At 38.9% G+C, this 15,938-nt stretch overlaps 1 protein-coding gene across 1 annotated transcript in view; it reads right to left on the bottom strand.

Moving 5' to 3' along the window:
• Window positions 1-15,938, bottom strand: part of hif1an (hypoxia inducible factor 1 subunit alpha inhibitor) — a 52,328-nt gene that overhangs the window by 9,778 nt on the left and 26,612 nt on the right. Inside the window, exons 3-4 of the mRNA XM_069885707.1 lie at window positions 4,076-4,224; window positions 317-462 (exon numbers count right to left, since the gene is read on the bottom strand). Of these exons, the coding sequence (XP_069741808.1) occupies window positions 317-462; window positions 4,076-4,224 (295 nt within the window). The remainder of the gene's footprint in view (window positions 1-316; window positions 463-4,075; window positions 4,225-15,938) is intronic.

The following is a 15,938-nucleotide window of genomic DNA, read 5'->3' as shown; positions in this document are numbered from 1 at the left end:
TGTTAGATTTCCCTGGTAGGTTTCAAGCAGCAAATAAGGCAAATTGGAGATGATCAGTAATGACTACAGTTCAAGAGTGGGACACCTTTCTTCTCCAATGCATCTTGTGGGATGTTCAGGAAGACTGAGATGAAAAAAAGATTTATTTGAAAGTTAAAAAAAAGTTAAATTACTTCAGGACACCTTAACCTACTACTCAGGGCAAAATGCTAAGCTGGTACTTTTCCTTATGGCTTACTTTGGAAAGTTAATTCCTGCTCAGTGGGCTAGCTCCAGGTAGATAATGCAAAGTCAGTGTGATAAAAGAACTCCATACCTGGCTCTGTCTGTCACAAGGGTGATGGACTGGGTATGGATAAAGACAATCAAACTGATCAGGTGGGAAGAGAATACAACGTTTATAACCCTTAATTTGTGCAAAAAAATTCTGTTGCTCATCATAGTGTGCTGGTGTTACATTTCCTGGAACAAAAAAGAAAAATAGAAATGCAATAGCAATTTAAACAAATATAAAAAATTGCAATGGAATCACCAGAAAACGTAAAGCATATTCCTTTTTAATTCAGAGTTGTTTCTTTTAATTGTTTTGAATTAGTCACAGAAAATAAACAATCATTAGACGAACCAATTGTCACAATTCAAAGAACAACAATTCAAAGAACATCTTTTGGACTGTCATAGCGCTTCCTTGGGGGTTAGTAGGTCAAATGACTAACAACTTCCCTTCCTTACCTACAAGCTTATTCCAATGCTGAACCAGTTAAAATTTCTCAATCCAAACAGATCTTTCAGTTACCCTACTCCGGTTTTCCAATGATCCAATTTCACCAAAGTGTAATAAATCATACATTCCTCAATCAGTGTGGATGACGGGCAAGAATATCTCCTCCACCATCAGCACCAAAGCACCACAGGGTGAGTAATTAGCACCCTGCTCTACTCACACTTTTGTCTGGGAGTCTTGGCATGACAATAACACCATTTGCAAATTTGCTGAAACCCCCCCCCCCCCCCACCACAGTGGGCTCTATAAAAAAGGGCGATGGGTCAGCATACAGGAAAGAGAATGAAAGCTTGGCTAAATGGTGCACCAACAACAATCTCTCATTCAATGACACCAAGACCAAGGAGCTGATTGAAGACTTTTGGAAAAGAAAACCAGAGGTGTACAATCCAGTTGGGGAATTAGGTGAGCAAATTTAAATTCCTAGGAGTCATTATTTCGGAGGATCTTGCCTGAACCTATGCTAATGTGATTGTGAAGAAAATGCTTCTACTCTTCAGGTGTTTGCAGAAGTTCAGTATGGCGTCAGAAACCTTGGCAAATTTCTACTGATGTGTTGTGGAAAGTGTGCTGACTGGCTGCATCGTGGCCCTGGTATGGGGGCATCAATACCTCTGAGTGGAAAGCCCTTCAAAAAGGTAGTGGACGCAGCCCTTTACATCACATGCAAAACTCTTCCCACCTTCGAGAACATCTACTTGAAACGCTGCCAGCAGAGAGCTTAGTAATCATCAGGGACCCATCTGTTCTCGCTGCTACTATCAGGAAGGAGGTATGAGTGCCACAAGACTCATACCACTAGGTATGGAACATTTGCTGCACTTCATCCTTTAAATGAATCCTGATTTAAGAATATAAAGACTCTTTCTTTGCACATTATTTATTACTGAATTTATTTTTCTCTCTTTACAGTTTGTTTACACCTCTCTTTCTTCTTGATTAAAGTACAGTTTACTTGACCCACAGGAGAAAGAATCTCAGGGCTGTATGTGATGTTATGCATGTACCCAGACAGTAAATTTAAACTTTGATTCTTCCTCCAACACTTGCGTGAAGATGCATTCGCCCTGCATTCCCCCCCAACCCCCCACCCACACAGTCCCCAGATTTATATCAGATCCATGCTCCTGTTTATGCTGCCGAAGAATTTCCTGCCTACCATACAAATTACGAGCAAGAGTAGGCCACTGGGCCGCACAAGGTTGCTCGTGTCCTCAGCTCCTTATTCTTGGCCACTCCCTGCATCATTTCGGTCATCTCCTTAAAAATATTCAAACCTCTTCTTCTACCACCAAAAGTTCCCAATCTTTTCTGAGAGAACGTTTGCTTCTCCTCGACATTGAAAGGTCCAACATTTATTTTTTTTTAATACAATGATCCCAATTCTCGATCCTCCTACAAGAAGATATATCACCTCCACATTCATGCTGTTATGACCCTTGAGAATTCCATATTTCGGTCAGCCATTCTCAGTCCTACTGAACTCCAAGGTGACCCCATCCATCCAACTGTTCCTCATAAAGACAAGACATGCACTCTAAGTGTTTGATCATTTTTCTCTGAAATGCTTCCAAACCATTAACATTCTTCCTTAAATAAGGAAGCCCACATTCAGGATGTGGTCTCACCAATAACTGAAGAATAACATCCTAGCCTGGTGCATCTTACGTACCTGTGTGGCTGCAGCATGCAAGAATTTTGGTGCAATTGGACACCGTACAATAACTTCTCAAATCACATTTTTTATTCCAATTTGACAAGCATTCCTTTCTATGCCTTTCCATATCCTATATTAAATTAGCTTCTCTCAAAAGCATCAACACTATTTACCTTCTAATTTGCACCCCCACTCTTTTAGGATGACCTAAATTAAGGAAATAGGAAGAGCCCATTTCTTGTAACATCAGGGGTCAGAGAGCAGAGAGTTAAAATAATTAGTTTTTAAAAAGAGGTGAAAAGATTGTTTTGTGTCCAGAGAGGTGGAATAAAACTGAAACACTCAAAACATTAATTACGTAGTACCTGCTTCCTAACCTAGGGACTTAAGTAGACCCCAGTCTACGGACTTAAGAGATGTAAACTGGAATTTAGCTGGGTAGTTCTTCTCATATTGGCGGACACAATGGACTAGTTTCCTGCATTATAAATTTTCCAGGATTCTAACTCCCTGACATCACCGACCCCATTTCTATACACAGAGTGCTAGAGAAGCTCAGCAGGTCACGCAGCATCTGTAGACGTGTGACCTGCTGAATTTATTGTACTACAATCACAGCGACTGCAGTCATCCCTGTTTAAGGGCTCATTAGAGCCCTTTTATCTTTTATCCTCATGTCTCTTTATCCTAATTCTCACACTTTACTTTGAATCAGTTTTCCTGGATTTATTAATTTAACGCATATCTAAAAGGAAACCGCTGATAGTTCCTCGAGAAGGCGGAAAACCTAAATTTCTCGTCTTTCCTGTTACATTCTACCGACAAATTTGTAGCACTTCCCTGAAAAAGTGCTTAAATGTGTCTCGAGTTAACAGACTGATGTGTGGATGGACGAGATTAGTGGACAGTTTCCGGGTAAACTTCTCCGCTTGTGCTCTATGGTCATGGCCATCTTACAAGAGGCCATTTACCTGACCACCTTGCTGCCAGAACCTATTCACTGACACACCTGCAATGATTCTAAACCTTTATTCACATTTTAAAAAGGAGATTTTTAAAAAAAATTATTTTAAAATTTATTTTATTTACCACCCAGTAGAAGCTGGTTCCAGCCATTGAAACCTGTGCCACCCAATTAACCTAAAACACTGTACGTTTCAGAGGGTGGGATGAAATGGAGACCCGGGGAAAATGCATGCAGGTCATGGGGAGAACGTACAAACTCCTCACAGACAGTGCCAGATTTGAACCTGGGTTGCTGGCACTGTAATAGCGTTGTGTGAACCGCTACCTAACTGTGCTGTTCAACATGATATACCTGCACAAATTTTCCCAAACTTGCCATTCATTCTTGATGATTGGAACATAATCACTCATTCGGTGACCAGAGTGAATAGATTTTCTTTACATACACATTCAAAACCTCTGTCAGTTCTGAAGCCTTTGTGTTTACACTTTCTCCAACATTAGCCACACTGGGAATTTCACACAACCCTACAAATTGCATAAAAATTGTGGTTTGTAACTGGATTCAATTCCTATTATAGACCTTAATTTAGACAACTGACATGTTACTGCAAGATGTAAAACAGTAAGAGTACAACTCCAAAATAAAAAAACCATTGATCTCTGACCTTCCATTCCTACAAGAAGCAAATTGGATGTGAGCTGCCCCCAGTTTCGTTTTGCCTGTTGTCTGTTAATCCAGTTCCAATTAAAACCCAGGAAATCCAAGACAATCTTCTTCCCAACTGTGTCATTTAGCGTTTGTTGTAAATAATACCTGTAATGAAAAAGGATGTAACATTTGGGCCTAAGCCAAGAACCAAGGAAAATAACATAATGCATCACATATATTAAATGGTGGATGGATATATATATATATAAATGGTATATATGATCTCACTATCAGTAAATCGTAATTATTGTCACTCCCATCAACACATGAAGGGATCTTTATTCCACAAACTGTCTCCTACTCCACAAAAGCAGCCTGACTTGTTGAATATTTCTATACTTCCAGCACCTCGTCCTTTGGCTTATAGAGAACTCAATTTATATGTAACATATTTTAGTCTCAAAGTGCTTCACAAGAGATTAATAATAATAAAAAAAGGTTCCTCCCGAATTTTATCATGAACTTAAAATATATTGGATTTATTAATCTTCACATATTTATAGCTTCCTGTGTTTGATCCTATGTAGAATAATTTCTACATCGACTGAAGTCCTTCATAAATTTAAAAGATTTCTATATGGTAGTCTTCAATTTTATAATTATTTTAAAATAAAATTTAAATTTCAAGATACAGTTCAATAAACCAGGCCTTTCTAGCCCATGAGCCTGTGTCACTCAAATACATCAACGTGACTAAATAACCTACGAACCCTGTACATTTTTGGAACATGAGAGGAAACCCACAGACATGGGAACCCCACTGATCAATTTAGTCTAAAGAAAAAACCTCCACTCCAGTACATTGAATCTGAGACCTTTATTTTACTTGGCACCATGGAATAAGGGGGGTGATCTCCACAGAACTCAAGAATAAATTATAGAACATATTCATACATTTTTATACAATCAGTTTAGAATGTGTGACATGGTACAATTATGCCAAGAGTCATTGCAAATTCCTATCACTTCCCTACTTTTGTGGTTAGTACAAAGTTCTTTATAACAACAGTTAGATACAATCAGTCCCTCAAACATTACTCTATAATCTTGTATTATCGTTGAAATTTTTGGACTACTATTTCAGACCAAAACAAAAAGGGTGTTGATTTTTACATGGGTCACATTTTTGAACTCATAAGTAACTGAGTCATTGGATGGCAGGACTGGGTTGCAAGTCCATGTTCAGGGCAGGTGGAGCTCAGCTGAGCGGATGTCTGGGGTGTCGGGATTTTGGATAGGTGGGCGGCCAGAGCAAGGATCCACGGTTGGGAGCTCGGATGGGCTGGTGGCTGGGGCAATCAGAGTTTGGATGGGCAGGTGGCTGGGGTGAGGTTCCACAGTCGAGAGCTCAGATGGGCCAAAAATGGAGGGTCAACTTTTATACGGGTCATACAAAAACACCCAATTTATGGGCAAAAAAATGAAACAGGGGGAGGCGGACTATTACACAGTTCTAATGATTACATGAGCGTATACAGTAGTCATCGTCAGATGACAGAGAGCAACTTGCAACCTTTGTATTTTCCCCTTCCAGCAATTCCTTTATTAAGCTCGCAAGCAACAAAGCTGAAGTGAACAAATAGTAAGGCTGATATATAAATGGTCAAGGTATCTCATCATCACAAGCAGCTAAGATAAACTATCAATCTTTCCTCCACACCAACACAGTCCAGATCCTTCTGCAACCTTTGAAAACCTTCTTCACTGACCACAACACCTCCAATGAGGGAGAAAGGGATCTGCAAACTTGCTGATCCAATTTACCACATTATCATCCAGATCATTGATAAAGATGACAATTAACAATGGCCCTGGTACCGACCCCTGAGGCACACCACTAGTCACAGGCCTCCAGTCTGAGAAGCAATCTTCCACCACTACTCTCTAGCTTCCCCCGTCTAGCCATTGTCAAATTCAGTTCACTACTTCACCATGAATACTGAGCATCTGGATCTTTTTGACTAACCTCCCATGTGGATCCTTGTCAAAGTCCACAGAGATAACATCCACAGCCTTTCCATCATTAACTTTCCTGGTAACCACTTCGATAAACTCGAAGACTGGTTAAACACGATCTACCACACACAAAGCCATGTTGATTATCCCTAATCACTGCCTGGCTATCCAAATAATTGTATATCATATCTCTTAGAACACCTTCCAATAATTTACCAACCACTGATGTCAGGCTCATCATCCTATAACTTCCAGGATTATGTTTGAAGCTTTTTAAACAATGGAACAACGTGAGCTACCCTCCAATCCTCTAGCACCACACTGTGACTAAGGACATTTTAAATATTTCTGCCAGAGACCCTGTAATTTCTACACTAGCCTCCCTCAAGGCCTGAGGGAATATCTTGTCAGGCCCTGGGGATTCATCCACCCTGATTCTCTTTAAGACAGCAAGCACCCTCCTCTTTAATCTGTTTAGGTCCCATGACCTCACTGCTTGTTTTCCTTAATTTACACGACTCTATGCCGGTTTCCTGAATGAATACTAATAAAAAAACATTTAAAATCTTCCTTATCTCTTTTGGCTCCATACAAAGCTGATCTTCAAGGGGACCGATTTTGTCCCTTACTATCCTTTTGCTCTTAATAAACCTTTTTGAAACCCTGAGGATTTTCTTTCATATCGTCTGCCAAAGTAACCTCGTGTCTTCTTTTTTTAAATGATTTTTTATTTTTCACACTGTGAACCATATCAACCAAAATACATACAAACATTTCCCTCTTAAATATACACAGTGGCATTTTCTCCCCTTTTATTCCCCCCTACCTTCCCACCCCCCTCCAAAACCAATAAACATTCAACATATACAATACAATAAAACCATGTAATCACACAATGAAAAATAAACAAGAAAAAGGTGTCATCTACTTTTACACACTGGATCAAGTAGTTTTGTCTTCTTATAATTTTAGGGGGTGGAGGTCCGAGGCAAGGCCTCTCTGTTATGTTCCATGTACGGTTCCCAAATATGTTCAAATACTGTGACTTTATTTTTTTAATTATTTGTTATTTTTTCCAATGTAATACATTTATTCACTTCCATGTACCATGGCTGTATTTTCAGGCTCTCTTCCGATTTCCAAGTTGACATTATACATTTTTTTGCTCCAGCTAAGGCTATCATAATAAATCATTTTTGCGCTTCATCCAGTTTGAGGCCTAATTTCTTACTTCTTATATTACTTAGAATAAAGATCTCTGGATTTTGAGGTAAGAGCAGAGTCTTGGGGTGGGCAGGGTAATGGGTTTCAGAGCCGTGAAGTATGGTCCGGATGGGAGGAAGGGATGTGGAACCACAGTGGGCACAGCGTCGGGGGACAGGGGAGAGGCCAGTCTTCACCCCTCAGTCACGGATCCTACATTACCCGTATACCGACTCCAGCCCCAGTTATGCGCAGGCGCAGCAAGGACCTTAGGCTACCCCCCCCCCAAAAAAAAAGAAAAAAGATCTCTGGATTTTTTGGCATGTTATTTTTTGTGATTTTATTTAATACCTGATTTAGATCTTCCCAAAACTTTTTCACTTTCTCACATGTCCAAATTGCATGTACTGTTGATCCATTTCCTTCTTACAGCAAAAACATCTATCTGATAATGTTGGATTCCATTTTTTTTAAAAACTTTTGGGGCATGATATATAACCTGTGTAACCAATTATACTGTATCATGCGTAATCTTGTGTTTATTATATTCTTCATAGTTCCAGAACATAACTTTTCCCATGTTTCATTTTTTATCTTTTTCTTTAAATCCTTTACCCACTTTTATTTGGGTTTATAGCTTATTTCATCATTTTCCTTATCTTGCAGCTTGATGTAAATGTTCATTGTAAATCTTTTTTCTTTGTGTCTGTAATCACATATTCAAAGCTGCTTCCTTCTGGTAATCTCAGTCTGTTTCCCAATTTATCCTTTAAGTAAGCTTTCAGTTGATGATATGCAAACATTGTACCATGAGTTATTCCATATTTGTACTTCAATTGTTCAAATGTTAATAAATTATTTCCCAAAAAACAATTTTCTATTCTTTTAATTCCTTTTCTCTCCCATTCTCTAAAGGAAAGGTTAACTAATGTAAAAGGGATTAGCTGATTTTGCGTAAATAATAATTTTGGTATTTGGTAATTTGTTTTTTTCCTTTCTTCCATATATTGAGTGAATGATGCAATACTAGTGAGCTTTTATATTGGACCAGCTTTTCATCACACTTATAAAGTATATGTTCCAGTACCTTCTCCCCTATTTTATCTTAGTCCAATCTGGTTTTTCCCTTGTCTGAGAAAAATCTGATAAATACCTTAATTGTGCTGCTCTATACGGCTCCTAGAACGCTTCCATCAGCGTTGTCTCCGCTCGCATCCTCAACATCCATTGGAGCGCTTTCATCCCTAACGTCAAAGTACTCGAGATGGCAGAGGTCGACAGCATCGAATCCACGCTGCTGAAGATCCAGCTGCGCTGGGTGGGTCACGTCTCCAGAATGGAGGACCATCGCCTTCCCAAGATCGTGTTATATGGCGAGCTCTCCACTGGCCACCGTGACAGAGGTGCACCAAAGAAAAGGTACAAGGACTGCCTAAAGAAATCTCTTGGTGCCTGCCAGTGGGCTGATATCGCCTCAAACCGTATATCTTGGCGCCTCACAGTTCGGCGGGCAGCAACCTCCTTTGAAGAAGACCGCAGAGCCCACCTCACTGACAAAAGGCAAAGGAGGAAAAACCCAACACCCAACCCCAACCAACCAATTTTCCCCTGCAGCCGCTGCAACCGTGTCTGCGTGTCCCGCATCGGACTTGTCAGCCACAAATGAGCCTGCAGCTGACGTGGACTTTTTACCCCCTCCATAAATCTTTGTCCGCGAAGCCAAGCCAAAGAAGAAGAAGATAATAATTTTTAAAGTTTGGTAACTGTAAACCACCTTGGTTGTACCTCTCTGTTAATTTATCTAACGCTATCCTCGGTTCCCCCCCCCACCCCTCCACAAAAATTTCCTTATTATTCTCTTTAGTTCATTAAATAACTTCTCTGTTAAGAGAACTGATAACAATTGAAATAAGTATTATATCCTTGGGAAGACATTCATTTCAACGCAATTTACCCTCCCTATCAACGTTAGCGGTAAATCTTTCCAATGTTCTAAGTCTTCCTGCAATTTCTTTATTAGTGGCTGATAATTTAATTTGTACAAGTGGCTTAAATTATTATCTAACCTAATACCTAGATATCGGACTGTTTGTGTTTGCCATTTAAATGGGATTCTTTTTTAAATTCTGTATAATCCGCATTACTCATTGGCATCACTTCACTTTTATTTGCGATGATCTTGTACCCCAATATTTCTCCATACTCCTTCAATTTCTTATGTAGTTCTTTTATTGATATTTCTGGTTCTGTTAAGTATACTATGATGTCATCTGCAAATAAACTGATTTATACTCCTTCTCCTTTATTTTTATCCCTTTTATTTTATTTTCTGTTCTTATCAGTTCTGCCAATGTTTCTATTGCTAAAGGGAACAGTGAGGGAGATAATTGACATCCCTGCCTAGTTGACCTACTTAATTTAAATTGGTTCGATACATATCCATTTACTATTACCTTTGCCAATGGTCCATTATATAATGCTTTAATCCAATTAATATATTTTTCTGGTCGATTGAACCTCTGTAATATTTTGAATAAATAATTCCATTCTACCCTGTCAAAGGCTTTTTCTGCGTCTAAAGCAACAGCCACTGTTGGCATCTTATTTCCTTGGACTGCATGAATTAAATTAATAAATTATCCGCTGTTCATCTTTTCTTAATAAATCCAGTGTGATCTTGTTTTACTATTTTTGGTTCACTATCGGCCAATCTGTTTGCTAATAGATTTGATATTATCTTATAATCTGAATTAAGTAGAGATATTGGTCTATATGATGCTGGTGTTAGTGCAGCATCCTTCCCTGTCTTTGGTATTACTGTAATTATTGCTGTGTTACATGAATCTGGCAAGTTTTGTGTTTCTTCTATCTGTTTCATTACTTCCAGGAGAGGAGGAATTAATAACTATTTAAAAGTTTTATAGAATTCTATTGGGAATCCATCCTCTCCAGGCGTTTTATTGTTCAGTAGCTTTTTTAATATATCCTGTATTTTCTTCATTTCAAATGGTTTTATCAGTTTGTTTTGCTCCTCCTCTTACAATTTTGGCAGTTCAATTTTAGCTGAAAACTCTTCTATTTTAATCATCTTTCCCCTCATTCTCAGTTTGGTATAATTGTTCATAAAATTCCTTAAAGTTCTCATTAATCTCCTTTGGATTATATGTAATTTGTTTGTCCTTTTTCCTTGATGCCAATACAGTTCTTTTAGCTTGTTCTGTTTTAAGTTGCCAGGCTAATATTTTGTGTTTTTTCTCCTAGTTCATAATACTTTTGCTTTATTTTCATTATATTCTTCTCCACCTTATACATTTGTAATGTTTTGTATTTTATTTTTTTTGTCTGCCAATTCTCTTCTTTTTGTTATATCATCCCTTTTTGCTAGTTCCTTTCCTGTACTTACTATCTCCCTTTACAATTTTTCTATTTCCTGATTGTAGTCCTTTTTCACCTTATTTTCATAACTTATTATCTGCCCTCTAATGAAAGCTTTCATTGCGTCCAATAATACAAATTTGTCTTCAATATAAATCCGTATTTATTTCAAAGTATGTTTTAATTTAGCGTTCAATAAACTCTCTAAATTCCTGTCTTTTAAGTAGCATGGAGTTTAACCTCCATCTATATGTTCTTGGTTGGATGTCCTCCAGTTCTATTGCTAATAACAGCGGTGAATAATCAGATAGCAATCTAGCTTTATATTCAGTTTTCCTAACTCTCCCTTGAATATGGGCCGACAACAAAAAAAATCAATCCTTGAGAATGTTTTATGCCTACTCGAATATTATGAGTATTCCCTCTCTCTTGGCAGCTGCCTCCTGCATATATCCACAAGTTTCATTTCCTGCATTGATTTAACCATAAATTTGGCCACTTGACTCTTTTTGCTTGTCTTTTGTCCAGTTTTATCCAACTTTGGGTCCAAATTAAGGTTAAAATCCCCTCCTATCAATATATTCCCATGCGTATCGACAATCTTCAAAAAAATATCTTGCATAAACTTTTGATCCTCTTCATTAGGTGCATTTATATTGAGCAAATTCCAAAATTCTGAATATATCTGACACTTTATCATTGCATACCTCCCTGCTGGATCTATTATTTCCTCCTCTATTTTGATTGGTACTTTTTTATTAATTAATATAGCTACACCTCTAGCTTTTGAATTATATGATGCTGCCACTACTTGCCCTACCCAGTCTCTCTTTAATTTGTTATGTTCCACTTCAGTTAGATGCATTCCCTGCACAAATGCTATGTCTATTTTTTCATTTTTCAGTAAATTTAATAGCCTCTTTCGTTTAATTTGGTTATGTATTCCATTAATGTTTATAGTCATATAATTCAACATGGCCATCTCATATCCTGTTTACACCTTGTTTCCGCTTCCTTACCACCACCATTCCCCTTTTCCCCATTTTCATCTCTCAGTTTTCCCTTTTTAAACTCAATGTATGACAACACATTTAAAACATAAAATACTGCAACAACTCCCACATCCAATATTCCCTTAGTCCCAAATGTCCCCCCTCCCCCCCCCCCCGCCCCCCCGAGTTGCCTTATCCCTTGCCGGGCAACCACAACTCCCCTCTCCATTTGGATTGCGAACCCGCTCGCAAGTGTCAACTGATTTCGCAGTGACGGTCATCCTCTCCCACCCAATCCCCCCAGAAAACTTTAAAAAAAACACATTCATTTCTATATACCATTGTTGTATTCTCAAGTTATCTTCTAATTTCCAGGCTGACATAATAGATTTTTTTGCTACAGCTAGGGCTATCAGTGGAATTTCTTGTTTATTTTTATTGAGTGACAACATTGTTTGACGGGTTTAATGTATCTTAGATTCTGAACTTTAAATGAATGGGAGGGGAGGTAGGGAGGGGAAGAGGGAGGGGGGGAGAAAACGACACTGTATATATTTGAAAAGGAAAATGTATATATCTTGATCAATGTGGTTTATAGTGTGAAAAATAAAAAATTTTAAAAAACACATATAACAAAGTTCACCCTCTTTTTTTTCCCGCTTACTTCCTTTCTTCCCTTCTCTTTCCCTTCTTTAGTTCTTACATATACATTATTTTTACATCTTTATATATATTTTATCGTCGTTCTTCATTCTTGTTACAACTCTTCATCTCTCCTTCTGTCCTGCAGGCGTTCTGCAAATTCTCGTGCTTCCTCCAGATCTGAGAACAGTCTGTTTTGCTCCCCAGGGATAAATATTTTAAGCACACCTGGATGTCTTAACATAAATTTATAACCTTTTTTCCATAGGATCAATTTTGCTGTATTAAACTCTTTCCTCTTCTTTAAGAGTTCAAAACTTATGTCTGGGTAAAAAAATATTTTTTGACACTTGTATTCCAATGGTTTATTGTCTTCTCTAATTTGATTCCTTGCCCGCTCCAGTATATTTTCTCTTGTCGTATATCTCAAAAATTTTACTAAAATGGATCTTGGTTTTTGATGTGTCTGTGGTTTCGGAGCTAGTGTTCTGTGTGCCCTTTCTATTTCCATTCCTTCCTGTTTTTCTGTTATTCCCAGGACCTTCGGGATCCATCCTTTTATAAATTCCTTCATATCTGTGCCTTCATCTTCCTTTAGTCGCACTATTTTTATGTTGTTTCACTTACTATAATTTTCCAACATATCAATTTTCTGAGCTAACACCTCTTGTGTCTCTAACTTTTTTGTTAGTTTCTTCCGATTTTCTTCTTAAGTCATTCACTTCCATTTCTTCAGACGTTTCTCATTCTTCCACATTTTCTAATGTTTTCCCTATTTCTGTCATGACCAGCTCTAATCTATTCACTTTATCTTCTGTACTTTTCGTTTTTCTTTTAATTTCACTAAATTCTAATGTCAACTATTCTTTTAATGCTCTCATTTGTTCTTGAAACAAAGCTTTATCTATATTCTGTCCATCTGTTTTACCTTCTATTTCTCTGTGCAGATCGTGGTCTTCTTCAGTGTCTGTACCTGTGTTTCTGTCTTCTTCTTCTCTTCCTTGTATCTGTGTCTCTTCTGACTTTCCTGATGAGTTGCTTGTCTCACTTTGCTGGGCTTCTTCTTGCTTGGCTTCTTGCTGTTAGTCCTCTTCTTCTGGGCTACTCATCTGTTGGGCCTCCTGCTGCTGCTCTTCTTTCCTTTCACTCTCTTTCCTGTCGCTTTCCTCTTCTTCCAGCTGAGAGCCCTGGTGTCGGGCATCCCTCAGCTGGTCGCGCTATGTTTGCCCGCTCCTCAGCTAGGCACCCCTCTCATTGGTGTTCTCCTTCTCTTTAGGAAGCGCACTGTGCACTTTTGATTAGCTCAGAGAACCATTTTTGTAGTCCAGCAGTCGGGGGGGGGGGGGGTCGTGACTCTGCAGGGTCATCACCAACTTAGGAGAATGGGCTCTCTTCTCCACAACGGCTCCCTGTTTCTTCATGCAGGTAAGTCCTTCTCCTTTCTCTTCCGGTGTCTTTTCTTCTTTTTTCCCCCCCATTGTTTTTACTTTTTCCTTCTTGGGTGCCATTTTCTTCTTTTCTCTACAACTTTATCTTTTATTTCTTATATTTTGTATTTATTGAACTTTGTCTTTTCTTCACTTTATTTCTTCTTTTCTGGAGAGGGCAGGTATTCCCCTACCGGCCACTACTCTATCACGTGACTCCTAACCTCGTGTCTTCTTTAAGTCTTTTGGATTCTCTTTCTTGAGGTTTTTCTTTCCTTTTTTTTATACACCTCAAGTACCTCATTTGCTCCATGTTGCTTTTCCCTATTATACACCTCCCAATAACCCTCAAAAACCAAGTTCCCTATACCTTCAAACCTTGCCTTTGATCCTGCCAGGAACATACACTCTGTATCCTCCACTTACCTCGCACATCCTCGCCAGAACACAACTTGTACCACCAATTCACGCATTCCACATCCTTTCTCACTTTCTCAAAATTGGGCTTTCTCCAATTTAGAATCTCAATCCAAGGCCCAGACCATCCATAATTAACTTGAAACTAATGACATTATGATCACTGGACCCAAAATGTTCCCTTACACCTGCCCAGTCTCATTCCCTAATGCGAGATCCAGTATTGCACACTTTCTAGTTGGTACCTCTATTTAATGATTTACAAAATTTTCCTGAACACATTTGACAAACTCCAAGCCACCGAGCCTTTTTACAGTATAGGAGCCCCAGTCAATATGTGGAAAGTTAAATCTCCTACTATCACAATCTTATCTTTCCTGCTGCTGTCTGCTACCTCTCTACAGATTTGTTACTCCATTCTCAGTGACTATTAATACAACCCCATGAGTGCTGTCATGCCATTTCCCTTCCTCAGCTTCACCCATATAGCCTCAGTAGACAAGCCCTCTGGTCTGTCCTGCCCAAGCACAGCGGTGATATTTTCCCTGATGAGTGATGCTACTCTTCACCCTTTGATTCTCCTCCCCTCCAACCCCCTACTCTATCCCATCTAAGACAATGCAAGCCCGGAACATTGAGCTGCCCGTCCTGCCTCTCCTGCAACCAAGTTTCATTGATGGCCACAACGTCATAATTCCACGTGCCAATTCATGCTCTAAGCTCATCTGTCTGTCCTACAATACTCCTTCCATTGAAATTGATGCACCAGGGGAGTCACGCGATGGAGTAGTGGCCGGTCGGGGAACTCCAGCCCTCTCCAGAAAAGTTAAAAAAAGATAGAGAAAAAACAAACGCACAAACTTAAAAACCAAAACAAAGTGAAAGTAAAAGTGTGAAGACAATGGCAGCAAAGAAAGAAAAACCAAAAACAACGGGAAGAAAAGAGGAAGGAAAGACGTCGGAAGAAGAAGGTGAAGGCCTTACCTGTCCGAAGAGGCCCGCCGCGGAGAGAGAAGCCCGCTCGCACAGGTCAGTGGAGGTCCCGGGCTCGGGACTACAAAAATGGTTCGCAGAGCCGAGTAAAAGTGCGCAACCGCGCATGAAAAAAGACACACTGACACGATCTCCACAGCTGAGAGAGACACCTGCAGCACAGCAGCAGGTGCAGAACACAGACAATAACAACAACAAGAAAGAAGAGGGTAAAAAGAAAACAAGGAAACAACAGATGGTCAATCCAGAGGAAGAAGAAGAAGAACAGAAAGAAGTGGAAGAAGAGAAAGGCAAGACAATGGATGTATCTTTTTTTAAAGAATATATGGAATCAGTGAAAGAATGGCAATTACAAAAATTTGATGAGATAAAAAGAAGAAATAAGAACGCAGAAGAAAGAATGAATAAAATGGAAGTGGCCATATCAGAATTGGCAAAAAGAGTGGAAAATATGGAAAAACGAGAAACATTTGTAGATATGGAAGTAAAAGACTTAAAAGAGAAATTAGAAGAATCTAATAAAAAAGCTAAAGAAGCACAGGAGCTGTTAGCTCAGAAGATAGATATGATAGAAAACTATAATAGAAGAAATAATATAAAGATAGTGGGCCTTAAGGAAGATGAAGAAGGCAAGAATATGAGAGAATTTATAAAAGATTGGATCCCCAGGGTCCTGGGAAGACCAGAATTACAGGAAGAAATGGAAATAGAGAGGGCACATAGAACTTTAGCCCCGAAACCACAACCGCAGCAAAAACCAAGATCCATTTTAGTAAAATTCTTAAGATATACAACAAGAGAAAATATATTAGAG

The sequence above is a fragment of the Narcine bancroftii genome, chromosome 6, assembly GCF_036971445.1.
Source record: "Narcine bancroftii isolate sNarBan1 chromosome 6, sNarBan1.hap1, whole genome shotgun sequence".
NCBI lineage: Eukaryota > Metazoa > Chordata > Chondrichthyes > Torpediniformes > Narcinidae > Narcine > Narcine bancroftii.
Note: the sequence above shows the minus strand (reverse complement) of the source record. Positions and strands in the feature narration are given on the sequence as shown.